General features: G+C 46.3%; 2 protein-coding genes across 2 annotated transcripts; one reads left to right on the top strand and one right to left on the bottom strand.

Moving 5' to 3' along the window:
* The first annotated feature begins 240 nt into the window (after positions 1–240).
* CSAD (cysteine sulfinic acid decarboxylase) lies at positions 241–17,319 on the top strand. The gene is made up of 15 exons (XM_053895940.1): positions 241–2,969; positions 3,216–3,352; positions 3,614–3,740; positions 3,823–3,913; positions 4,272–4,378; positions 4,808–4,923; positions 5,410–5,489; positions 5,793–5,847; positions 13,756–13,872; positions 13,949–14,013; positions 14,279–14,360; positions 14,807–15,006; positions 15,214–15,265; positions 15,443–15,532; positions 16,424–17,319. Exons 1-15 carry the CDS (start codon positions 2,840–2,842, stop codon positions 16,595–16,597), a joined length of 1,623 nt encoding a protein of 540 aa, XP_053751915.1. The 5' UTR covers positions 241–2,839; the 3' UTR covers positions 16,598–17,319.
* A 377-nt stretch (positions 17,320–17,696) lies between these two features.
* On the bottom strand, positions 17,697–18,443 carry LOC109249189 (40S ribosomal protein S17-like). Its single transcript, XM_019419495.2, has 2 exons — positions 18,068–18,443; positions 17,697–17,716 (listed from the first exon to the last, which is right to left on the bottom strand). Exons 1-2 carry the CDS (start codon positions 18,441–18,443, stop codon positions 17,697–17,699), a joined length of 396 nt encoding a protein of 131 aa, XP_019275040.2.
* Positions 18,444–24,617: the final 6,174 nt, after the last annotated feature.

Genomic DNA, 24,617 nt, shown 5'->3' on the forward strand with positions numbered 1-24,617 from the left:
CCTGGTGGATTTGGTAAGAGAAGGACTGGCCAATTGGATTGGGGTTTCACCGGGTGGATTTGGTGGAAGCACCAAAGGGCCAGGGAGTTGAGGATTTTGCACAAAGAGTGGTTGAAACGACAGAACATACAATCTGGGTTGCAAAAGTGAAAGGAATACAGGTGTGGGAGTTGATGGTTAGAGGAGTCGATGGACTAGAGATCCCATGAAATTGGAAGAAACTTGTGAATTTTTTAACAAATGCTACTTGTTCCTACCACCATCTTCTCAGCTAGGGGCTAAGGCCCTATTCCTAACTCCATTCATGTTTCTTTGCTTTTGTCCTTCTTCCTTTTAAAAAGAAAAACTCTTTGCAGGCAGGGGCCCTTCCCTCTCTAAGGTTCCCAGGGCAGGATTGCGTATGGGGAACAAGGGTAGTGATGTCTCATCTCCCCGTTTATCCCTGGAGGACACTGGGAGTGCTAGAGCCCTCACCTCCAGTTTTCATTTCTGAGCCATGACTGAGGTGGAATGGGTAAAGCAGGTGCTGGGAAGGCGGCCACACACAGTCTTCCCTGTAGACCCTCTCTTCCGAGCTTTGGGAAAAGCCTCCCTCCTGGCAGGGGTCTCTCGTTGCTCACCAGCTGTTCCCTCCTTACAAACCTGGCAACCTGTTTTCTACCCACACTGAGCTCCTGTGAACACCAGTAGATGCCTTGGGGGTTCTCTCTTGAAAACCCCTTATTTTACAGAAACTGAGGCCCTGAAGCATTCTCACTTCTGGCCCAGTGGTCTTTGCACCACAGCAAACTCAGTGCCCGAGAGAGCCGCGTGAGAGGCAATCGAGCATAATGGTTAGGAGCAGGGGCCTCAGAGCCTGACACACGTGGGTTCAGACCCAGCTTGGCCACATGCCGGCTGCGTGATCTCAACAAGTGATATACATAGTACCTCTGGAATCTTAGAGGTACCTCTTCCTCACCTTTAAATGTTGGTAATAGGGGCACCTGGGTGTCTCATTTGGTCAAGGGTCTGATTTTGGCTCAGGCCATGATCTCACTGCTTGTGGGTTTGAGCCCTGTGTCAGGCTCTGTGTTGACAGCTCAGAGCCTGAAGCCTGCTTCGGATTCTGTGTCTCCTTCTCTCTCTCTGTCCCTACCCCCCTCTCAAAAATAAACATTAAAAAAAACCTTAAATGTGGGTAATAAACTTACCCTAAACAGTTGCAAAGATGATGATAATACATATTAAGTACAGAGTGTGGCATATAGTAAGTGCTGTCTTTCTCTGCTTCTCTCCCTCAAGTCTCTCCACCCAAACACCCCACAGCTGCCACCTGTCAGGAGAGCTAAAGTGACATTGATGAAGGATTGACTCTTTCATTCGCAAGGCCTGGGTCAGCTCTCCTATTTTCCCCAAACCCAGTCTGCTGAGGGAAAGTTTAAGGGTGGGACCACTACGGTCCCTTGAACCTGTGTTTTCAACTAGCATGGGGTTCCAGCAGCTGTTGACAGATTATATCAGAGCAGCCCACTTTGAGGAAGGTTCCTCTTCATGTTTCCTGGATCCTCTCGCCCCCTCATTTGGGGCGAGGGTTCCTAAGCCTTGGATTTCCCCTCTCTCCTTGACCATCTCTCCGAACATTCTCTCCCATGGGGAATGGAGCCCATCACAAGGCTTTAGCTGTACCCTGACTCTTGAATCTGCTTTCTGTTCTAGCAGTTCATCAGAACTTTGGGCTGACCTCCTCAGTCCTCTATCCTTTCCTACCCACGCCACCCTTATTCAAATGTGGATCACTTCTTGCCTGGTTTACAGGAACGCCCTGTTAATTCTGCAACCCTGTGCCATATACTGGTCTTCTGAGCGTCACTTTCATCACATTATTCCATGCCACAGAGTCTTTCAATGGCCTCCTGTTTTCTGCAGGATAAAATCCAGATCCTTGGGCCTAGGTGGCACTCAAGCCTCCCCATAATCATGCAGCCCTGCCCACCCTGCCTTTGCTCCCATATCATCTTTGCAGACCTCCCTCCAGCCAGCCTGGCGCCTTCACTGACCTTCCATACTCTTTTCCCATGTTAGCTCATGGCAGCCCCCTGTCCCCGAATGCCTCTCCCCACCCCCCATCCCCCACTTTCGCCAATCCCGTTTCTCCTGCCCGCTTTCAAGATTCAGCCCCAGTCCCACTACACATCTTCCCCAGCCTTCAGCCGCCACCCATCTCCTCTTTTCCTCAATAGCCCTTGGGGGCCGCATCCAGACTGCCCTGGGCTGTGACTGTTGCAGGTGCATCTGTGTCCTCCCAGCAGACAGGGGGACTTTCTCAGTCCCCAGCACCCTGTCGTGAACACAGTTGGTGCTCACTTCAAACAACGGCTTTCTGTGTATTGAGCACCCTCAGCCTGCGGGGCACAGGATGACACTTGTTTAACAAAATGCTTACTCAACATAACCCCTTTTTCTTCCCGCTCTAGGAGAGGACTTTGGAAATCAGGATGGGTCTGAAAAGCCTCTGGGGGTTGGGATGCAAAGAGATAAACCATTTCACCTCCACCTGTCTCTCTCTCTCAGGCTCCCTCCCCCTCGGTCTCCAGGGTCACCTGCGGCAGTTTCCTGCCCCGGCTGCCCTCATGTCCCTGCTGAACATTCCCCATGTCCTCCCTGTGGTCGTGGTCGCAGCCAGGCCCCACTTCAGCCCTCTCATTCTCTAGTCCTTCTGGCTGTTCTCTTAAACCCTGATGTTAATGTTTTTGCCTGTCATCTCATCTCCCCCTTCTTCATGTTAGCTAATGATTATTCAGGGACTTAACCCGCTGTCCCTGTCCCAAATCTGTAAGTTCTCTTTGGGGCAAGGGTCATGAGAGTGATCTCATGGTCATGTGAGTGCTGCCTATACCTCACCCCCTCTGCTGTCCTGGTCCTAACACTCTCAAAGTTAGTTGTGTGCCCTGCCTCTGGCTCACTTGAACGGAGACCTGAGTGGAAAGGTACGCCTCTCGTCTTTGCCTTGCGTGGGCAGTGGCCACGAGTTTCCACCTGCCCACCACGAACTTTCCTGCTGTTGCTACTGACTTTCTCCCTGGGCCCTCACTTGCCCTTGTCTGTACAGTGAAGGCTGGGACTGGACTGCAGGACTGGGGCCATAGGCTTGTTATAGGGGTTGGGATTCTTGCTGGTCAGTTCCAGGTGGAGTACACAGGCTGAGTAGGGAATAACTCCTGCTTTGCTCACAGATTTTATCCTGATGGCTGACTCGAAACCACTCTTCTCCCTTGATGGGGACCCGGTGGCTGCCGAAGCCTTGCTCCGGGATGTGTTTGGGATTGTGGTGGATGAGGTCATTCGGAAAGGGACCAGTGCTTCAGAGAAGGTGGGTCCTTTCCCCCTCCTCCTGCCGTGCATCACACCTGGCTCAGAACTGTCCTCCTCCCACCAGGCTTCTCCCCAGAATTCATCACTGTCTCACTGGGTGCCTCAGGGATTCTATCCTGGGTCACGCCGTCTTTACCCTGGTTCATGAGTTGCTTTGGAAATATTTCTAACTCGTTTTCAGTGCAAGTTGAGATGTGGCTTGGGCAGCCAGTCGGTGGAGTGTCCACGGGCCCCCAGAATCCCCTGCTTCTCTTGCTAGGTCTGCGAGTGGAAGGAGCCAGAGGAGCTGAAGCGGCTTCTGGATCTGGAGTTGCGCAGCCAGGGCGAGGCACCAGAGCAGATCCTGGCGCGGTGCCGGGCGGTGATCCGCTATAGCGTGAAGACCTGTGGGTCCTGGGTCGTGGCGGGAGGAGTGGCCGGAGTTTGCCCCGGCAACTCCACTCTGAGCTCCCCGCCCCCCTTGTCCAGGTCACCCGCACTTCTTCAACCAGCTCTTCTCAGGGTTGGATCCCCACTCTCTGGCCGGGCGCGTTATCACTGAGAGCCTCAACACCAGCCAGTGAGTCTTCCCAAGGCCCCTTCCCCCACCTTCCAAAGGATTGGGTTTCGGGGAGACATAGCCCTGGGGGAAGGAGGAGAATGGTTTTGCTCCCCACCCCCTGCCCCCTGTTTTCTGGCATCTCTACTGGCAGTTTTTCTCCTTGTACCCTTTGGGCTCCCTTTCTCCCAGCTTTCGCATGCCTCCTGACCCCAGTTTTTCTTCATTCTTGCTTCTCTGGCTCTTTGTCACCAGCTCATTCCTCCCTTTGGACCTTTCCTCACTCAGTGTCTCCACCTCCTTTTTCTACTCCACTGAGAGTCTGACCTGGCCAGCCCTCCCTCCTCTTTTCCCTTCTCATCCCTCCCTCTCCTGGCAGGTACACTTATGAAATTGCCCCGGTGTTCGTACTCATGGAAGAAGAGGTGCTGAAGAAACTCCGGGCCCTGGTGGGCTGGAGCTCTGGGGATGGGGTCTTCTGTCCTGGTATGTGAGAAGGAGGAAGCCTCTCTCTGGCCTTTTTGAGGGTTCCTCCTCTCCCACTATTCTCATGTTCTGTGCAGGGAGGGGTGACTCCTCCTTGTTTCCTCTCCAGCTGGGCTTGGGCCAAACCAGAGAGAAGCTGCCCAGTCCTCTGTATCCTCATGTTTGCCAAGCAGTCCATGGGATCAGCACTCCAGTGCCTGCTCTGGGGAGGGGAGGCACCATCCTGGGTCAGCCCAGGACGTGGAGGGGAGTAGTCAGGGGGATCTGCAGATCCTGGGGCTGTTCTGTGTTGTCAGCAGGCCATTTGCAGAGCCCTGGGAGCCAGTGTCTCGTGCTTCTTTGATCAGTTCTCCTGGGTGGAGAGGTCAGGGGCAGCAAGCTCCAGTTTTGACCCACTGCTCCTCCCTCTTGCCACTCTCCCCGTGACAGGTGGCTCCATCTCCAACATGTATGCCATGAACCTGGCCCGCTATCAGCGCTACCCAGATTGCAAGCAGAGGGGCCTCCGGGGACTGCCACCCCTGGCGCTCTTCACATCAAAGGAGGTGGGAAGAGGTCCAGACCTACCCTGGGCCTCCTGATTCTAATCTTCAGCCAGCTGAGTCAGCCTGCCCAGACCCATCTCTTCTGGGGCCAGCCTGCCCCCAGGCAGAGGTGCTCCCTTCCAATCAAGGGGCTGAGTAAAGGCTTCCGTTCACCTTGCCTTCTGTCTGAAGGTAGCGAAGGGACAATGAGTGCAGCGGACATAGTCCACACCCTTTCTACTCAGAGTGTGGTCTGTGGACCAGCAGCATCAGGATCACCTGGGAGCTTGTCCGAAATGCCGGATCTCAGGCCCCAGCCCAGACATACTGAATCTGAATCTGCATTGGAACCAGACATCCTGGTGATCTGTGGGCACAGGAACTTTTGAGAAGCCCCAGTCTACGGGGTCTCATTTACTGGGGCTCGCACATTTACCAGTCTCTCCCTTTCCCATCCTCCCTGCCCTCTTGCCCCCAGCCTAATCCGCCCTCTGCCTTTCTCCACAGTGTCATTACTCCATTAAGAAGGGAGCTGCTTTTCTGGGACTTGGCACCGACAGTGTCTGGATAGTCAAGACAGATGAGAGGTGAAGGTCCTTCCGTTCACATGGCTCAGACCCAGCGTGGCACAGTGTACCTTCCTGCTGCCAGAAGTTCTGGGCTCAGGCCCATGCCCCAAGTGGGCTTTTCTCCCCACTGTTCCTACAGAATTGCCACTTCTGTCTACCAGTGTCTCTAGCCCTGTCCCCTGAGATCCTCTCACTCCCCTTAGGGAAAGATCAACATTGTGGCCTCTGCATAGTGAACCCCACATTACCCTGTTCTCAACAGGTCTGCCTCCTAGCTGAGAAAACCCAATACTTCTTTACCCACTCAGTTTTCTTTTCCAGAGGGAAAATGATGCCTGAGGATCTGGAGAGGCAGATCAGTCTGGCTGAGGCTGAGGTGAGTGAGTAAGGGGCACTGGGACAGTGGAGCAGAACCCCTTGGTCTTTTCTTGGAAGGTTCTCTGGGCTCTCCCTACTGAAGGCACTGTTCTTTCCTCTTCTTCTTTTTTTTTTTTTTTAAGTTTTTTTTTAATGTTTATTTATTTTTGAGACAGAGAGAGACAGAGCATGAACAGGGGAGGGGCAGAGAGAGAGGGAGACACAGAATCTGAAACAGGCTCCAGGCTCTGAGCTGTCAGCACAGAGCCCGACGCGGGGCTCGAACTCACGGACCGTGAGATCATGACCTGAGCCGGAGTCGGACGCTTAACCGACCAAGCCACCCAGGCGCCCCTGTTGTTTCCTCTTCTTGACCTTGGTGCCCATCTCCCCCATGGGCTAAAGTGATCAGTGGGAGTGAGGACACTCTGTGCTGCTCTCAGGGACTTTGCCGAGACCCATAGGCAGGACTGGACCCGAAGAGACAGGAGCAGACCTGAGTCACTGAGTGGAGTTTCCAGGGTGACACCAGAAGGAAGATGCTGGGGACCTAAGTGCAGCGTGGAAGGTTTCTGTGAGCTGGGAGGCTCTGTGCAGGGAGAAGCCCAGGAAGCTGTGGCGACCAGCGGTGAGGCTTGTGCCAGCTCCAAGCAGTGGGAACCGTGGAGGCCCCAGCACTCCCCACTGACTGGGGGCCCGTGTGAATCACTGCAGCCACCTTGGAGGGCATTTTGGCACTTTCTATAAAAATTTTTTTTTTTTTTATTTGGAGGGGTTTTTAATTTTGTTTTTGTTGGTTTTCTATTCTAATAACTACGTAGTGATATCATTTTGTGATCGAGTTTCCTTAAGAATTAATGACGTTGAGTATCTTTTAAAGTGCTTCTTTGCTCTCTTTATAGCTTCTTGGTAAGTTGAGCGTTCAAACGCTTTGCCCATGCATGGACATATATATATATTTTTTAATTGAGTATAGGTGACACACAATGTTCCACTCGTTTTAAGTGTACGACGCAGTGATTTGACGAGTTTGTGTTAGGCTGTACTCACAAGTGTAGCTACCATCTGTCACCGTAACAACGCTATTACAGTGTCATTGACTAGATTCCCTATGCTCTGCCTTGTGGCACTATCTCTACAAATTTTGTTATATTTTATTTTTTATTAAAAATTTTTTTTAATTTAAAAATATTTTTAAAAAAGAGAGAGACACACACACAAATGTGAGTGGGGGAAGGGCAGAGAGCGAGGGAGACACAGAATCTGCAACCAGCTCCACGGGCCGAGCTGTCAGCACAGAGCCTGACGCAAGGCTTGAACTCAAGGATGGTGAGATCATGATCTGACTCGAAGTCAGACGCTTAACTGACTGAGCCACCCAGGCACCCCTGCAATTCAATGGTTTTTAACAGAGTTGTGCAACCATCACTACAATAGATGTTAGCACATTTTCATCACCCTAAAAAGAAACCTCGCCCCCTTTAGCCATCAATCCCGTTTTCCCCAAACCTCCTACTAGGCAACACTAAGCTACTCTGTGTCTCTGTGCATTTGCCTGTTCTGGATTTCTCATGGAAATGGACTTACACTATGCACGGTCTTTTGTGATGAACTTCTTTTACTTGGCACCCCGTCTTCAAGGTTCATCCTTGTTGTGGCGTGTGTCAGTACTTCATTCTTTTTATTGCTGGATAATATTCCATTGTATGGAATAGACCACATTTCGCTTATCTGCTCATCAGTTGATGGACACTTGGGTTGTTTCCACTTTTTGGCTATTACGAGTAATCCTGCTCGGAACATTTGTGTACAAGTTTTTGCATGAACATACGTTTACATTTCTCTCGGTTATGTACCGGGAGCAGAATTGCTGAGTCATACAGTAACTCTGTATTTAACTTTTGAGGAGCCGCCAGACTGTTTTTCAAAGTGGCTACACCAGTTTTTCAAAGTGGCTACACCAGCTGTCCTACCAGCAGGGTGTGAGTGTTCCAGTTTCTCCACATCCTCAACAACACTTGTTATTTCTCTCTTTTTTTGCCTCATTTGTTTAAATTTAAGTATAATTAACAGCGTTATATTACTTTGAGGTGTACAACGTAGTGATTCAACAATTCTATACATTACTCAGTGCTTACAACAATAAGTGCAGTCACCATCTGTCACCATGCGTTATTACAATATTGTTGACTGTATTGCCTATGCTGTGTTTTCATCTCCATGACTTCTTTATTTTATTACTGGAAGTTTGTACCTCCGAATCCCCTTTATCTATTTCACCCATGTCTCCACCCACCTTCCTTCTGGCCACCACCAGTTTGTTTTCTGTATTTAAGAGTCCCTTTCTTTTCTCTTCTCTTCTTTGGTTTGCTTTTCTTTTTTCTCTTTTCTTTTCTTTATTTAAAAAAAATTTTTTTTAATGTTTTATTTATTTTTGAGGTAGAGAGAGACAGAGCATGAGCGGGGGAGGGGCACAGAGAGAGAGAGGGAGACACAGAACCTGAAACAGGCTCCAGGTTCTCAGCTGTCAGCACAGAGTCCGATGCGGGGCTCAAACTTGTCAAACTGCGAGATCATGACCTGTGCCGAAGTCAGATGCTCAACCAACTGAGCCACCCAGGCGCCCCTTTCTTTCCTTTCCTTTCCTTTCCTTTCCTTTCCTTTCCTTTCCTTTTTTTCTTTTTTCTTTTCTTTTCTTTTCTTTTCTTTTCTTTTCTTTTCTTTTCTTTTCTTTTCTCTTCTTTTCTCTTCTTTTCTTTCTTTTGGTGTTTTTTTTTTTTTAGATCCCACATATAAATGAAATCATATGGTATTTGTCTTTTCTATCTGACTTATTTCACTTAGCATTCTACATCCATCCACATTGTTGCTAATGGCAAGATCTCTATGTATCTTTTTGATTCTAGCCTTTCTGAGAGGTATGAGTGGTATCTCATTGTGGTTTTTATTTGCATTTACCTGATGATTTATGATGTTAAGCATCTTTTCATGTGTCTGTTGGCCATCTGCTTGTCTTCTTTGAAAAAAATGTCCATTCAGGTCCTCTGCCCAAATGTAATTTAATTAATTATTATTATTATTATTATTATTATTATTATGATGTTTATTTAGAGAGAGCGCGCAAGTGCAGTGGTGGGGGAAAGGGCAGAGGCAGAGGGAGAAAGAGGATCCTAAACAGGCTCCATGCTTAGTGCAGAACCCGATGTGGGGCTTGATCCCACGGCCCTGGGATCATGACCCGAATGGAAATCTCAAGAGTTGAACACTCAACTGACTGAGCTGCCCAGGCACCTCTATGATTTCATTTCTAAGTACTCTCTACACCCAATGTGGGGCTTGAACTTACAACCCCTAGATCAAGAATTGCATGCTCCACTGACTTAGCCAGCCAGGTGCCCCACTGCCCGTTTAAAAAAAAAAAAAAAGTTCTTTATAATGTTTATTATTATTACTGTTTTTTTTTTTTTTTTTTTTGAGAGAGAGAAAGCATGTGCAGGGGAGAGGCAGAAAGAGAGAGAGAGAGAGAGAGAGAGAGAGAGAGAATCCCAAGCAAGCTCTGAGCTGACAGCAGTGAGCCCAATGTGGGGCTCAAACCCACAACCCATGAGATCATGACCTAAGCTGAAGTCAGACACTCCACAGACTGAGCTACCCAGGCACCCTTGCCCATTATTTAATTGGTTTATTTGTTTGTTTGTTTTTTATTTTTTACTTTCTCTTTTTGATTTTAGTGGGTGTGAAGTGTTATCTCCCTGTGGTTTTGATTTGCATTTCCCTGATGACTAATGATGTTGAGCATTTTGCCACATACTTATTGGCCATTTGTAGAACTTCTTTGGAGAAGTGTCTATTTGTATCCTTTGCTCAGTTTTTAATTAGGTTGTCTTTTGTTTTTCAGTTGTAAGCATTCTTCATCTGTTCTAGATAGAAGTCCCTTATCAGATATGTGACTTGCAAATAGCTTCTTCCATCTTGTGGGTTATCTTGTCACCTCCTTTTTTTTTTTTTTTTTTTTAATTTTTTTTTTCAACATTTTTTATTTATTTTTGGGACAGAGAGAGACAGAGCATGAACGGGGGAGGGGCAGAGAGAGAGGGAGACACAGAATCGGAAACAGGCTCCAGGCTCCGAGCCATCAGCCCAGAGCCTGACGCGGGGCTCGAACTCACGGACCGCGAGATCGTGACCTGGCTGAAGTCGGACGCTTAACCGACTGCGCCACCCAGGCGCCCCTCTTGTCACCTCCTTGATGGTGTCCTTTGAAGCCAGAAGTTTTAGATTTTGATGGGGTCCAGTTTATCTAATTTTTCTTTGGTTGCTTGTGCTTTTGGTGTCATGTATACAAAAGCTTTGTCTAACCCAAGCTCATGAAGAGTTATTCCTATATTTTCATCTAAGAGTTATAAATTTGTTTTTATTTTTGGCATGCCCACCTGAGTTTTACATTTTTTAAGATTTTAAAAACACTTTTAAAATGTTTATTTATTTTTAAAAAAGAGGGAGACAGAGAGAGCAAGTGGGGGAGGGGCGGAGAGAGAGGGAGACCCAGAATTTGAAGTGGATTCCAGGCTCAGAGCTGTCAGCACAGAGTCTGACGCAGGGCTCAAACTCAGGAACGGTGAGATGATGACCTGAACCGAAGATGGACGCTTAACTGACAGAGCCATCCAGGCGCCTCAAGTTTTTGTTTTTTTTTTTTTTTTTTTTTATGTAAGTTCTCCACCCAATGTGGGGCTTGAACTCATGACCTTGATCAAGAGATGCGTGCGCTACTGGCTGAGCCAGCCAGGCACCCCAAGAGTTTTATATTTTTAACTTTTACATTTAGTTCTATAATTTATTATGAGTTAATTTTTATGTATGACAACAATTTCTTTTGCATGTGGATATCCAGTTGTCCCAGCATCATTTGTTGAAAAGAATATTTTTTTCCCAACTCAGTATCTTGACATCCTTGATGAAAATCAGTTGACCTTAGTAAATGTGAGGTGGTATTTCCAGATTCTCAGTTCTGTTCCATTGATCTGCACGTCTATACTATAGACCACATTGCCTTGACTGACGTGGCTTTGTAGTAAGTTTTGAAATGAAGATGGGTGAGCCCTCCAACTTTGTTCTTTTTCCAGATGGTTTTGGCTATTCTGGGTCCCTTAAATTTCCACATGCATTTTAGGATCAGCTTGTCAATTTATGCTAAGAAGCAAACTGGGATTTTGATAGGGATTATGTTCAATTGGTAGATCTATGAACATGGGATATCTTTCCATTTAGATATTCTTTGGTTTCTTTCAACAATGCTTTGTAGTTTTCAGAGTATATGTTTTGTACTAATTTTTAAAATTTATTCCTAAGTATTTTTTCCTTTTAGTGTTATAAGTGAAATTGCTTTCTTAATTTTATTTTCTGATTGTTCATTGAAAATATATAAAAATACAGTTGACTTTTTATTTTTTTTAAATTTTTTTTTAACGTTTATTTATTTATTTATTTTTTATTAAATTTTTTTTTTAACGTTTATTTATTTTTAAGACAGAGAGAGACAGAGCATGAACGGGGGGGGGAGGGGGCAGAGAGAGAGGGAGACACAGAATCTGAAACAGGCTCCAGGCTCTGAGCTGTCAGCACAGAGCCTGACGCGGGGCTCGAACCCACGGACCGTGAGATCATGACCTGAGCTGAAGTCGGACGGTTAACTGACCAAGCCCCCCAGGCGCCCCAACGTTTATTTATTTTTGAGACAGAGAGAGACAGAGCATGAACGGGGGAGGGTCAGAGAGAAAGGGAGACACAGAATCCGAAGCAGGCTCCAGGCTCTGAGCCATCAGCCCAGAGCCCGACACGGGGCTCAAACTCACAGACCGTGAGATCATGACCTGAGCTGAAGTCGGACGCTTAACCAACTAGCCACCCAAGCGCCCCTACAGTTGACTTTTTAATATTGATACCCTGAAAACTTGCTGAATTCATTTATTAATAGTTTTTTTTAGTGGATTCCTTAGGACTTTCTAGATAAATATTATGTTATTTGTAAGTAGAGATAGTTTTGCTTTTTTCCCTTCTAATCTGGATGCTTTTTACTTTATTTTCTTACCTAATTGCCCTGCTAGACCCTCAGTATAATGTTGAATAGAATTGGGGAGAGTGGACATCCTTGTCTTGTTCCTGATCATGGGGGGAAGGCTTTCAGTCTTTTAGCATTGAGTACGATGTTAGCTGGGGTTTTTTTGTAGTTGCCCTCTATTAGGTTGAGAACATTCCCATCACCTTCTAGTTTGTTGAGTAATTTTATCAAGCAGGAGTGTTGGATTTTGCCGAATGTTTTTCTGTGTCTATTGAGATGTATTTTTTTCCTTTATTTTGTTGATACTTGTATTACATTAATTGGTTTTTGGGTGCTACTCTGAGCTTGCACTCCTGGGACAAATCAATTTTGTCATAATGTATAATTTTTTATAGGTTGCTGATTTTTTTAATGTTTTTAAATTTATTTTTGGGAGAGAGAGTGCGTGGGAGGGGCAGAGAGAGAGGGAGACCAAGGATCCAAAGCAGGCTCCGTGCCGATGGCAGAGAGCCTCATGTGAGGCTCGAACTCATGAACTGCAAGATCATGATCCGACCTGAAATCAAGAGTCAGATGCCTGACTGACTGAACCACCCAGGTGCCCCTTATACATTGCTGATTTTGATTAGCTAGTGTTTTGTAGTTCTTGTGTCTATATTCAAAGAGATATCACCTGTGGTTTTCTTGTGATGTTTTATCTGGTTTTGGTAACAGGATGAATTCAGAAGTGTTCCTCTTCTGTTTTTTGGACTTTTTGTGAAGAACTGGTATCAGTTCTTTTTCAGATGTTTTATAGAATTCATCAGTGAAGCCATATAGGCCTGGGCTTTTCTTGGTGGTATTTTTTTAAAATAGAAATTCAGGGGTGCCTAGATGGCTCAATCGGTTGAGTGTCCAACTTCGGCTCAAGTCATGATCTCGCGGTCTGTGAGTTTGAGCCCCGCGTCGAGCTCTGTGTTGACAGCTCAGAGCCTGGAGCCTGCTTTGGATTCTGTGTCTCCCTCTCTCTCTGCCTCTTCCCCGCTCATGCTCTGTCCCTCAAAAATGAATAAACGTTAAAAAAATATTTTTTTTTTATAGAAATTCAATTTCTTCACGAACTTTTGTAGTGTTAGAATTTTATAAATATCATTTTGATCTTCCAGTAAGACATTAACATTTTCTGAAAGCATATGAGCTTTGGAAATAGACCAGCAGATAGACCTAGGATTGAATTCCATCTCTGGAGCTTCAGCTTGGGGGTAAATTTCTTAACAGCTCTGGATCTCGGTGTCCTCACTTGCAAATTAAGGAAGACAGTAACATTTTGCTCCACAGGCTGCCTAGGTCAGGCATTGCAATAAGAGTTTCGAGATGGCCTCGTCACCAGGCTCTGGGTAGCTTTTTTTTTTTCTCTTAATGTTTATTTATTTTTGAGAGAGAGAGAGAGAGCACAAGCAGGTGAGGGGCAGAGAGAAAGAGAAGGAGTCACAAAATCCAAAGCAGGCTCCAGGTTCCGAGCTGTCAGCACAGAGCCTGACACGGGGCTTGAACTCAAAAGCTGTGAGATCATGACCTGAGCCGAAACTGGACACTTAACTGACTGAGCCACCCAGGCGCCCCAATTTTTAAAAATGTTTTTATTTATTTATTTTGAGAGAGAGAGAGTGTGGGGGAAGGGGCAGAGAGAGAGGGAGAGAGAACCCCAAGCAGGCTCCACACTGTCAGCACAGAGCTGGACAAGGGGCTCCATCTCACAAACCAGGAGATCACGACCTGAGCCTGTATCAAGGGTTGGATGCTTGACCGACTGAGCCACCCAGGCGCCCCTCTGGAAGGTTTTGCGATACCTTCACAGCCTCTTTCCCCCCTGTTTTTCTGCCACAGGGCTCTGTGCCATTCCTGGTTAGTGCTACCTCTGGCACTACTGTGCTGGGGGCCTTTGACCCCCTGGAGGCAATTGCTGATGTGTGCCAGCGTCATGGGCTGTGGCTCCACGTGGATGTGAGTGGGACTGAGGCCTGAGGGTGGGGTGGGCCGAGCCAAGGCCAAGGCCCATGTTATTCCTTTTGCTCCACAGGCTGCCTGGGGTGGGAGCGTCCTGTTGTCACAGACACATAGACATCTCCTGGATGGGATCCAGAGGTGCATACGGCCACCTACTTCCTGAATCCCACCGTTCAAATCCTTGCTCCAGAGACTAGTCCTGGACTAGGGAGCTTCCGATGGGAGTGAGGGAAGGGGGTTGGGGGAAGGGGGATTGGAGAGCAGACTGCTGGGCTGGCATGAGACTAAAGCCCCTTTACCGGAGATGTGGAAGAGTGGGGGGAGCGGCGGGGGGGGGGGGGGGGCTCTGGTTGGGCAGCTTGAGGAGGAGCCGGCTGATCTGGCTTTGCTGTGCCCACCCCAGGGCTGACTCCGTGGCCTGGAATCCCCACAAACTCCTCGCGGCAGGCCTGCAGTGCTCAGCTCTTCTTCTCCGTGATACCTCGGTGGGTCTGCCCTGCCCCTGTCCTCACCCTACCTCTCACCCTGGACCTCTGTCTTCCTCCCTGTCCCAAGTCAGAGAGGGTCGTGGCCTTGCTGTGTCCTTCTCACCGTCCCGTCTGAAGCTGAGTAGCTTCGACCACCCGAATCCCCTGTAGTGCTTCCCCACCCCCGCCCCCACTGCGGCGCATCTTCATGCAAAGGAAAATGTGTCCAGCTTGAGGTTGTAATTGAAGGGCTCCTGGGCCGAGTGTGGGGAGAACTCCGGGTGTTGGGAGAACACCCGGAGAAAGGGGCCTGAGTCAGCTGGCAGCCATCTCAGGAGTTCTGCCTGGTGCCAGGGACAGAAGGGGTGGGCTGAGCTAAGAAGCCCCCCTGTGCGGCTCCAGAGGGAGCCTTGGTAGGGAGGGTGGGGTCTGACAGTCCTCCCCCCTGCTCTCCCCACCGACAGAACCTGCTCAGGCGCTGCCACGGCTCGCAGGCCAGCTACCTCTTCCAGCAGGACAAGTTCTACGACGTGGCTCTGGACACCGGAGACAAGGTGGTGCAGTGCGGCCGCCGTGTGGACTGTCTGAAGCTGTGGCTCATGTGGAAGGCGCAGGGCGGGCAGGGGCTGGAGCGGCGTGTGGACCGGGCCTTTGCCCTTGCCTGGTAGGAGTGGCGGCAGTCTGAGTTCCTCTCTCCCGGGGTCCCTGTCCAGTCCTGTCCTGTCCCACCCCCGCTCCCACGCCTTCACCCCTGCACCTCACATTTTTCTTGCCCTCAGGGTCTCTTGGCCCATTCTCTGGGTCTCTTCTGTTCCTGTATCTCTGCTGCTTTTTCCTCCTCCATTTGTGATTTCTCCCTCTCTGTTTCCAGGTACCTGGTGGAGGAATTGAAAAAGCGAGAAGGATTTGAGTTGGTTATAGAGGTATGACCAAGTCTGCTCTTTGGCATCCTTCTGCCCCTCCCCCCCCCCCCCCCCCCCCCCCCGCCCTCCCCACCTCAGTCTGTCCCACACAAAAAGCCCTGATGCAGAAGAGGGGCAGTGAGAGGGGATCATCCCCCCTTCCACAGCCCACACCTTCTCCTCCCTCATTCCTCCCAGCCTGAGTTTGTCAACGTGTGTTTCTGGTTCGTGCCCCCCAGCCTGCGGGGGAAGCAGGAGAACCCAGATTACAGTGAAAGGCTGGCTAAGGTAGGGTCTCTCTTTTCTGGCTCTGGTTAGCCCAGTTGAGGGAATGGTGACGCATCTGGTGTGTGTCTGCCCCCTGCTGGCTGTGAATGGCATAGCACGTCCCTTTGCTAGTTTGCTCCTGAGGTGGGGACATGAACTGTAAAAGGGCACCAGCTTGTCCTCATTTCTGTGGGGGTGGGGATGGGGAATAAGGTATGTTTTTGGAAGGCAAAAGGAAGACAGAGAGAGATGTTCTGGGAGAAGTCACCAGTGTGCGGTACGTAGTCTGTGGGAGTTCTGCTGGGTGCTCAGGCCCAGGACAGATGCTTGAGGCCTTATTCACTGATGCTGGGGGCAGAACAACTCTATAAGGCCAGTCCAGACAGGCCTCCTAGAGGAAAGGAGATATGTCATGTCCTGGTCCCTAAGGATAGATTGGTACTAGATGCTGCAGATGGTCTGAAAGGACAAGAATGTTCTTGCCTTTGAGGAGTTATTTCGAAAATTAGAGTTGCCTATTTGAAACCAATATGTTTGATGCAATCTTGTAAATTACACAGTAGATCACAAGGTACAGATCACAACCATTCCGGGAATTCAGAGAGTGGAGAAGAAGGTGTTAAAGATGATGAAGGCTAGATGTTGGACTAAAGCAGTGTTGGGAGTCAGGGAACAATCAGGATTTGGCAGAAAATGGCCTGTGTGACAACTTGGAGATAGGTAAGGTAGGAAATGATACAGAAGCTAGAGAAGACCAAGCAGGTTGGATGCAGTGGAAGAGGTGAACTGGGGCCAAGGTCAGGAGCTGAGCAATGAGGACTCCCTCTGGAAGGTGGTTGAGTGAGAGGGAAAGACATCTCGGGGAGCCTGACCTGAGGCTGTAGCTGGAAGTTCCCTTCACCCCTTCCACAGGTGGCCCCAGTACTCAAGGAGCGCATGGTGAAGGAGGGCTCCATGATGATTGGCTACCAGCCCCATGGGACCCGGGGCAACTTCTTCCGTATGGTTGTGGCCAACCCTGCACTGACCCGGGCCGATATGGACTTCCTTCTCAATGAGCTGGAACGGCTAGGCCAGGACCTCTGAGACTCCTCCTTGCTGCTGGCCTCGACACCCCCCCTCACCCTCACTGTCTGTGTGTATTCCCTTCCTGTGTTACCAAGAGCAGAGTGATCTTAACAATGTTTATATGTGTTGACCCACTGACTCTTCTATGAAATATTTGCTGTTGGGATGCCTGGGTGGCTCAGTCAGTTAAGCATCTGACTCTTGATTTTGGCTCAGGTCATGATCTCATGGTTTATGAGTTTGAGCCCTGCACTGGGCTCCACGCGGACAGTGCGGAGCCTTCTTGGGATTCTCTCTCTCCCTCTCTCTCTCTGCCCCTCCCCTGCTCATGCTCTTTCTCTCAAAATAAATAAACAAAAAAAAAAAAATATATATATATATGTATTAGGAGACTATTTAAACTACAGTACATCCACATGATGGAATGTTACTCTGTCACTAAAATTATGTTTACAAATGATTTTTATTGATATGAGAAAAAATGATTTTAATTTAATGTTATATTGAAAAAGCTGGATACAGGACTTTATATATAGTGATAGCTGAGCTATGTTCAAACACACATAGGGAAAAAACTGATAAAATAAAATATGCCAAATGTTAATAGTTTTCCCTGGGATGGGATTATAGGTAATTTATAATTCAATTCTTTATACCTTTTGTGCTCCCCCCTTTTATTATATAATGAATATGCATTACTTTTATAATAGGGAAATAATAAAGTTAAAACTTCAACTATATTTTTTGGTATGTTTTGAAGTTTGTTACTTTTCAACCAGATAATAGAGAATGGGAATTTTTTTTCTAAAGGCAGGTGTAAGAGGGGCGCCTGGGTGGCTCAGCTGGCTAAGCGTCCAACTTCAGCTCAGGTCATGATCTCACAGTTAGTGGGTTTGAGCCCTGCGTCGCGCTCTGTGCTGACAGCTCAGAGCCTGGAGCCTGCTTCAGATTCTGTGTCTCCCTCTCTCTCTGCCCCTCCCCTGCTCATGCTCTGTCTTTCTCTGTCTCAAAAATAAAATAAAAACATTAAAAAAAAATTTTTTTTTTAAAAAAAAGAAAAGAAAAAGAAAGGAAGAACCCAGCAACAAAACATCCATCTCACACTTACAATCCTGGACTATTGTTGCTTTTCAGTCACTTTTCGGGAAAGAGACAAATTAGCTACATAAGTTGTTTTGTTTTTGTTGTCCAAGGTTTATTGAAGATCTCACAGCCCAGCAGAAAGATTCAAAGGGCTCCACGTGGCGTTTTTTGTTGTTTTTTTTTTTTTAATTTTTTTTAACGTTTATTTATTTTTGAGACAGAGAGAGACAGAGCATGAACGGGGGAGGGGCAGAGAGAGAGGGAGACACAGAACCGGAAGCAGGCTCCAGGCTCTGAGCCATCAGCCCAGAGCCGGACGCGGGGCTCGAACTCACGGACCGTGAGATCGTGACCTGAGCTGAAGTTGGACGCTTAACCGACTGAGCCACCCATGCGCCCCTCCACGTGGTGTTTTGAAACGCATCCCAACCATAGGCCAAGTGACCTGCAGGTCGGACAGACTGGCAAAGTGCAAGGGTTTCAATATTTCCCTGGTGTGAGGATCTACCTCCCTGCTCTCCTGATCCGGGGCTGAGACCTCAGGACCATAATTTTCTCTCTTTTCTCTCAACAGCTTGACAGAGAGCCGTCTCACTGGGCCTCTCTGAATGTGCTCCTTCTGATGCGTGACAGCCTGCTCTCTTGTTGCAGAGCTCTTGCTGGGAATAGTGGCCATCTCCTTGCACATGCGGTTGCTGGTGCGGACGTAGCTACCCGTGTCGTACTTCTCCGTGACGACCTGGGCTGCCTTCTTCACGGCTTTGGTGCCAACGCGGCCCATGTTGGCAGGTTGGGTAAAAGAGGAAACAGCGCTACCCAAATTATTAAGGACGAGTGACAGATTTCCAGTTCCTAAAAATACCGTTTATGAGAACAATAATGTGGTCATGTAAAAATCATCCAAAGTTATTTGAAGAGGCAAATACGGATGGTACAAACCATAGCAAAAGAACATCCAAATCGCAGACCCAATTCTCTTGACAATTTGGCCTGGGGAAAAAGCCTTTCTATTCAGAAATTACTAATAATTCCCTTATAAACTTGTTACTCTATAAATGGTATTTAACTTCTTCCAAATAATAAAGTTGCTTGAGAGTATTAATAATTTGAACTCGGGCGCCTGGGTGGCTCAGTCAGCTAAGCGTCTGACTTCGGCTCAGGTCACCATCTCACTGTTCATGAGTTCAAGCCCTGCATCGGGCTCTGTGCTTACTGCTCAGAACCTAGAGCCTGTTTCGGATTCTGTGTCTCCCTCTCTCTCTGACCCTCCCCCGTTCATGCTCTGTCTCTCCCTGTCTCAAAAATAAATAAAACGTTAAAAAAATAATAATTTGAACTCTAAGCCCTATTCTTTTTTTTTTTTCTTTAAATGTTTATTTATTTTTGAGAGAGAGCGTGCAGGAGAGGCCAAGAGGTGGGGTTGGGGTGGGGGACAGAGGACCCAAAGTGGGCTCTGTGCTGACAGCAGAGAGCCCAATGTGGGGCTTGAACCCACAAACTGGGAGATCATGACCTGAACCAAAGTCGGAGGCTTAACTGACTGAGCCACCCAGATGCCCCTCTAAGCCCTATTCTTAAAGAGTTCTACATATCTGCAAAATGTCTTAAACTTAGTAAAAAAGACAGACTAAAAAAAAAATCCTTATTTTCAACTCAAAACAAAGCTAGAAAGCAAAAACAAAGACTTCAAAATCCTTAAATCATTTCCATTTGAGAAATATTTTTAAGAGAAGGTTGGAAAGATAAGACCTAGAATCAGTTGGTCACTGGGTTTTCTCCACTAGCTTTATAAGCTAATGCTTCTACTCTTTTTTTTTTTTTGAAGTAAGCAGAATACTCAACGCGGGCTTGAACTAACAACCCTGAGATCAGGAGTCACATGTTCCACCCACTGAACCAGCCAGGTGCCCCTACTTTCCTATTCCCAAAATTCAACCTCAGTGGCTCAGTTGGTTAAGCCTGTGACTTCCGCTCAGGTCATGATTCCACCTGTTGAGTTCAAGCCCCACATGAGGCTCTGTGCTGTCAGTGCACAGCCTGCTTCAGATCCTCTCCCCTCCTGCCCTTCCTCCCTCTGAAAAATACATATTTTTTAAAAATTCAACCTTTTTTGGGGGGTGCTGCTAGGTTGGTACATGTCGAGGGACACCCATGGCGAGGAGGGCTCAGCTTGAACGTGGAAGCCCTCACCTACTTCATAGCTCTTCCTGGCATGAGGGTGAGCAGGCTGAACATCTTCCTGAAGTCGCATCACAGAGGACACGAGAGACCCCAGTTCGTCGCCTACCCCCATCTCCATATCAGGTCCAAGCCCTTTCCATGGGGAGATGGTAATTGTACTCTCTATTCCATAACTCTCACGTGAATCCACTTCTGACCTGCTGTGAAGAGGACCCCTACCCAGTGAGGACCACAGCCCTGGTTCAGACCATGACTCTGCACACGGACCAGAATAGTATATGGTACCTTTAGCTCACCTTCCTTACTTGTATCAAATGATGACCCGTACACCGATCTTTCATCCCTTTGCTTATGGCAGGAGATGGCTTAAATAAATAACTTAGATTTGTTCACGAAAAAAGAAATTCAGCCTCTAAATCTCTGGATACAATATGGCAGTCTCCCTCCTGCTCTCTCTCTCTCCCGTCACCATTTATACAGAGCTCCTGCTATGTGTAATTCCTTTTGCTGCCTTCAAAGAGCTTGAGACTTAAGAAGTCATCCCTCACCCGAGGCATGTCACTGCCCCAGGCCTTTGCACCTGCTATCCCGTTTTGCCTCAAAATTCATCTTTCTACGCGGTTTGCACCCTCGTGGACTTTAGATTTGTGTTCAGTTGTCATCTCCTTCAGGAAGTTTTGCTTGAATATTCTGCTAAAAAATTACATTTTCACCTTCTGTTCTTGCATCTGCTATTCTGTTACCTGCCTTATGTTTCTCCATGGCATGGGTCAGTATCTGGCATGGTCTATATTTCAGTTTATCTATCTATCTGTCTGTCTATCTATCTATCTATCTATCTTCTATCAATATATTTATTTATTTTTTTTTTCTGTCTCATCCGACTAGAATGTAAGCTCTGGGAGCTGCTTCCTAAAATGGAGTCTGATACTTACCAGATGCCTCATGAGCTCCAGGTAGTAGTCGACTTGCTCTCAGTCACGTAACTTCTAAGTGGTGGAGTCAAAGCCAAATTCAGGCCATCTTTCTTCGGTTCTTCACCACGGACCTAGCCTGCTTCTGTTGTCGTGTGTACATAAATCACAGGTGTGAGGGTGTTAGGGCCGTTTTACTAATTATATGCTGTGAATTTACTGCTTGTGGGAAGAAGGAAGTCATGCACAGGTTCGGACATCCATCTTGTCCTTGGCCTGGAGAAATTGTATTTTGCATCAAACAGCAAATAAGGATGTTGAGAATACCTACCTGGGTGGGTTGCAATGTTGGAATAGGTTTTGTTTGGTTTTGGTTTGGTTTTGGTTTTGGTTTTGGTTTTGGTTTTGGTTTTGGTTTAAAGCAGTCTAAATGTTCAAGCGGCCAGACTCCACACAGCTAGGGAAGAAAAGTGGTACCTTCACAGGGAGGTCATGGGCCGAGGGGCTAAAAGCTGTGTGGGGCACCTATGAAATGGTAGCTCTTGAGGTTGATGGTAAGAGCCTTTTTAAGAAAGTAGACAAAAAGGAGCAAGCTACAGTAAGGTCAGAATTTGACTCAATACTTGGAACTTTTCTTATGTACCTTAGGTCCTTATCTGGCTGGTTCTCTTCTGTTTATGTACCTTAAAAAAAAAAAACAAACAAAAAACAACCTTTTCATTTTGAAATAATTTGAAACTTACAGAAAATCTGCATGAATAGTTACATAGAACTTCAATATGCTCTTTTTTTATTTAAAAAAAAACTTGTTAATGTTTATTTATTTCTGAGACAGAGAGAGACAGAGCATGAGGGGGGTGGGGCAGAGAGAGAGGGAGACCCAGAATCGGAAGCAGGCTCCAGGTTCCGAGCTGTCAGCACAGAGCCCAATGCGGGGCTCGAACTCACAAACTGTGAGATCATGACCTGAGCCGAAGTCGGCCACTCAACCGACTGAGCCACCCAGGCGCCCCAATATGCTCTTTACCTAAATGTATTAATTTTTCACATTTTGACAAATTTTCTTTATCATTCTTTTATATACATACTATAACATTTTTTTCCTGAACCATCTGAGAATGGGTTTTATACAATATGCCCCTTTATCTCTTAATACTCTGGTGCATATTTCCTAAGAACAAAAATATTATCTTAAGTAGCCATAGTACAATTATCAAATGCAGGAAGTTTAACATTGACATTATACTTTAAAGTCCATATTCCAAAATTGTCAATTGTCCCAATAGTGCTCACGGTGGCATTTCCCCTCTCCAGTACAAGATCCCAGGCTAGGATCATGTATCACATTTGGTGTTATATTTCTGTTTCCTTAAACTAAAGTGAACTAAGCTTAATTGAAATAGTTCCTCAGCCTTCTTTGTCATTAATGGCATTGACATTTTAAAAGCATACAGGCCAGTCATTTTAAAGAATGTTCATCTGTTTGTTTTTCCTGATGTTTCCTCTCAACTGGATTCAGGTTATGCTTTCTGAGTTGGAATGTGATATAAATCATGTATGTTCTTTTCAAGGAAGTACTCTCCAAGGTCCACAATGTCCATCTGCTTATTGGTGATGTCATTTGATCAAGATGTTGTCTGGTTTCTACACAGTACAGTCACTATTTTCCCCTTTGCAACTGATAAACAATCTATGTGGAGTCATTCTGAGATTACACAATATCCTCTTCTGCTTGTACTTCCCCAGCTAGATTTAGTATCCACTCATGATCCTTGCCCAAGCCAACTTTCATCATAATGGCTGCAAAATGATGATTTTCTAATCCCAACATTCCCTCCACTTTTATCATGTGGCATTCAGTTACAAAGAAGAACCCTCCTTTCTCCTTATAAATTCACTCATTCATTCACTCATTCATTCGTTCATCTATTTACTATCAATATGGGACTTTGTTTTATTCAATAAGTTATAATCCATTTCTATCCTTACTTATTTTACTGTTTATTTTTATTTATTTATTTATTTATTTATTTATTTATTTATTTATTTAAGTGAGAGAGAGAGAGTCCTTGTGAGCTGGGGAGAGGGGCAGAAAGAGAAGAGAGAGAGAGAGAGAGAGAGAGAGAGAGAGAGAGAGAGAGAGGGAATCCCAAGCAGGCTCCATGTACAGCACAGAACCCAATTCCGGGCCCGTGGCAGGGCCCAACCCCAGGACCCTGGGATCATGACCTGAGCCAAAATCAAGAGTTGGTCACTCAACCAACTGAGCCACCCAGGCACCCAATGCTTACTTATTTTAATGTGCTCAAACTGTACCACTTTTAGCCATGAGAAGCCCCTTTAATCTGGCTCCTATGTCCTTTTGGCATGATTGTTTTGTTTTGTTTTGTTTTGTTTTGTTTTGTTTTTAAAGCACTGCCTTTGTTCCTGGTACAACAAAAATGTTCCAGGCTTATCTTGTGCCTTCTCTGCTCCACTTGGAATCAGCCATGTCTTCAAGGAACCCTAATTCCTTTTAGTGGAGAATAACATTTAGACACCACAATCTAGGCACCAGGTGTGTTCATAGTTCCTGGGTAGATTTTAGGGACTTCTAAAATTTAAACTAACATCCTTTTGGATCTCCCAACCCATCTTAACTGTGCTAAGGGAAACAAAAGGCCAGAGCTTTAAAGAGGGGAGTGATATTTCCCTGGAAGATATCGCAGGGGCAGCAGAGAAAATGGATTGATAACCAAGCATGGTGGGGGTGGGGGGTGGGGGGAGAATCCAGAACACAGAGTTGTGGTGCTTCATTCTTCTCTCTCTCTCTCTCTCTCTCTCTGTGTCTCTCTTTAGAGAGGTTTTTTAATGTTAAGTGGTACCTTAACTCTTTAATGTTAAGAGTGCCTTGTTGGGTTTTGTACAAAGAAGGCAACCCTTGGTTTAGCATTGTCATTACAAGTTTCATAGAATAATAGGTCTTGGAGTTGAAAGGCCTCCATAGGTACTCGCTTGATACAACCTTGGCCTTAAGGCAGATTTTTTTACACTGTATTTTACAAATACAGCTGCTGAGGCTGAGCAAAGCTAAGGTTCTTGACAAAGTCACAAAAGTGTCTCTTAAGCAGAAGATATAGTTTATTCTGAAAAGGAATTCCATTTGTTTGTAAAAGTCACCATCTCTTTAATATTATCCCCCCAAAGCAATAATTCTGTGCTTTCTTTTCTAGACTGATAGTTTGTCAGTTGTTGAGATCCAGTTTCCACATGTTAGAGGAATTCAGTGGTCTGATGGCCTAGTTTTGAAAAATTCCTGAAGTTCATTTTTAGCAAATTCTCTGGTGCCAACATAATTAGCTTGCACATTTCCTTAGTTTGTAGTGTGTTATTTTTAGTTTTTTTCTTGTAACCAAGAAAGTTGGATAAGAAGTTTAAGTGTTTTTACGTCAACCGGAGGTGTTTTGGTGCTGTTCCCTTCTGCCAGAAAAGATAGACTTGAGGGTTATATATATCAGGTATTGATACTGGGATTTCTTTGGGGGAAGATTTTAAACCACATAGTCAATTTCTTTAATAGATGAGGGCTATTGAGGGTTGTGTCTTCTTGAGCAAGCTTTGGTAGTTTTGTCTTCCAAAAAATGGCCTATTTTCATCTAAGTTGCAGGATTTATTGATATAAATTATTATTATTATTATCTTATTATTTTTAAAAATTTTTAATGTTTATTTTTTTTTTATTAAATTTTTTTTTTCAACGTTTTTTATTTATTTTTGGGACAGAGAGAGACAGAGCATGAACGGGGGAGGGGCAGAGAGAGAGGGAGACACAGAATCGGAAACAGGCTCCAGGCTCCGAGCCATCAGCCCAGAGCCTGACG

This window comes from Panthera pardus, unplaced genomic scaffold, assembly GCF_024362965.1.
Source record: "Panthera pardus isolate Hobbes unplaced genomic scaffold, ASM2436296v1 HiC_scaffold_6, whole genome shotgun sequence".
NCBI classification, from domain to species: domain Eukaryota; kingdom Metazoa; phylum Chordata; class Mammalia; order Carnivora; family Felidae; genus Panthera; species Panthera pardus.

What these genes read in the sequence shown, in the direction of transcription:
- LOC109249189 (XM_019419495.2), bottom strand. Translation starts at nt 18,443, where the DNA reads ATGGGCCGCGTTGGCACCAAAGCCGTGAAGAAGGCAGCCCAGGTCGTC. An exon ending in GATGCGTTTCAAAACACCAC is followed by an intron (nt 17,717 to 18,067) that starts GTGGAGGGGCGC and finishes TTTCCCGAAAAG; the next exon opens with TGACTGAAAAGCAACAATAG.
- CSAD (XM_053895940.1), top strand. Translation starts at nt 2,840, where the DNA reads ATGAGAGTGATCTCATGGTCATGTGAGTGCTGCCTATACCTCACCCCC. An exon ending in ACGGAGACCTGAGTGGAAAG is followed by an intron (nt 2,970 to 3,215) that starts GTACGCCTCTCG and finishes CTTTGCTCACAG; the next exon opens with ATTTTATCCTGATGGCTGAC. An exon ending in CCGCTATAGCGTGAAGACCT is followed by an intron (nt 3,741 to 3,822) that starts GTGGGTCCTGGG and finishes CCCCTTGTCCAG; the next exon opens with GTCACCCGCACTTCTTCAAC.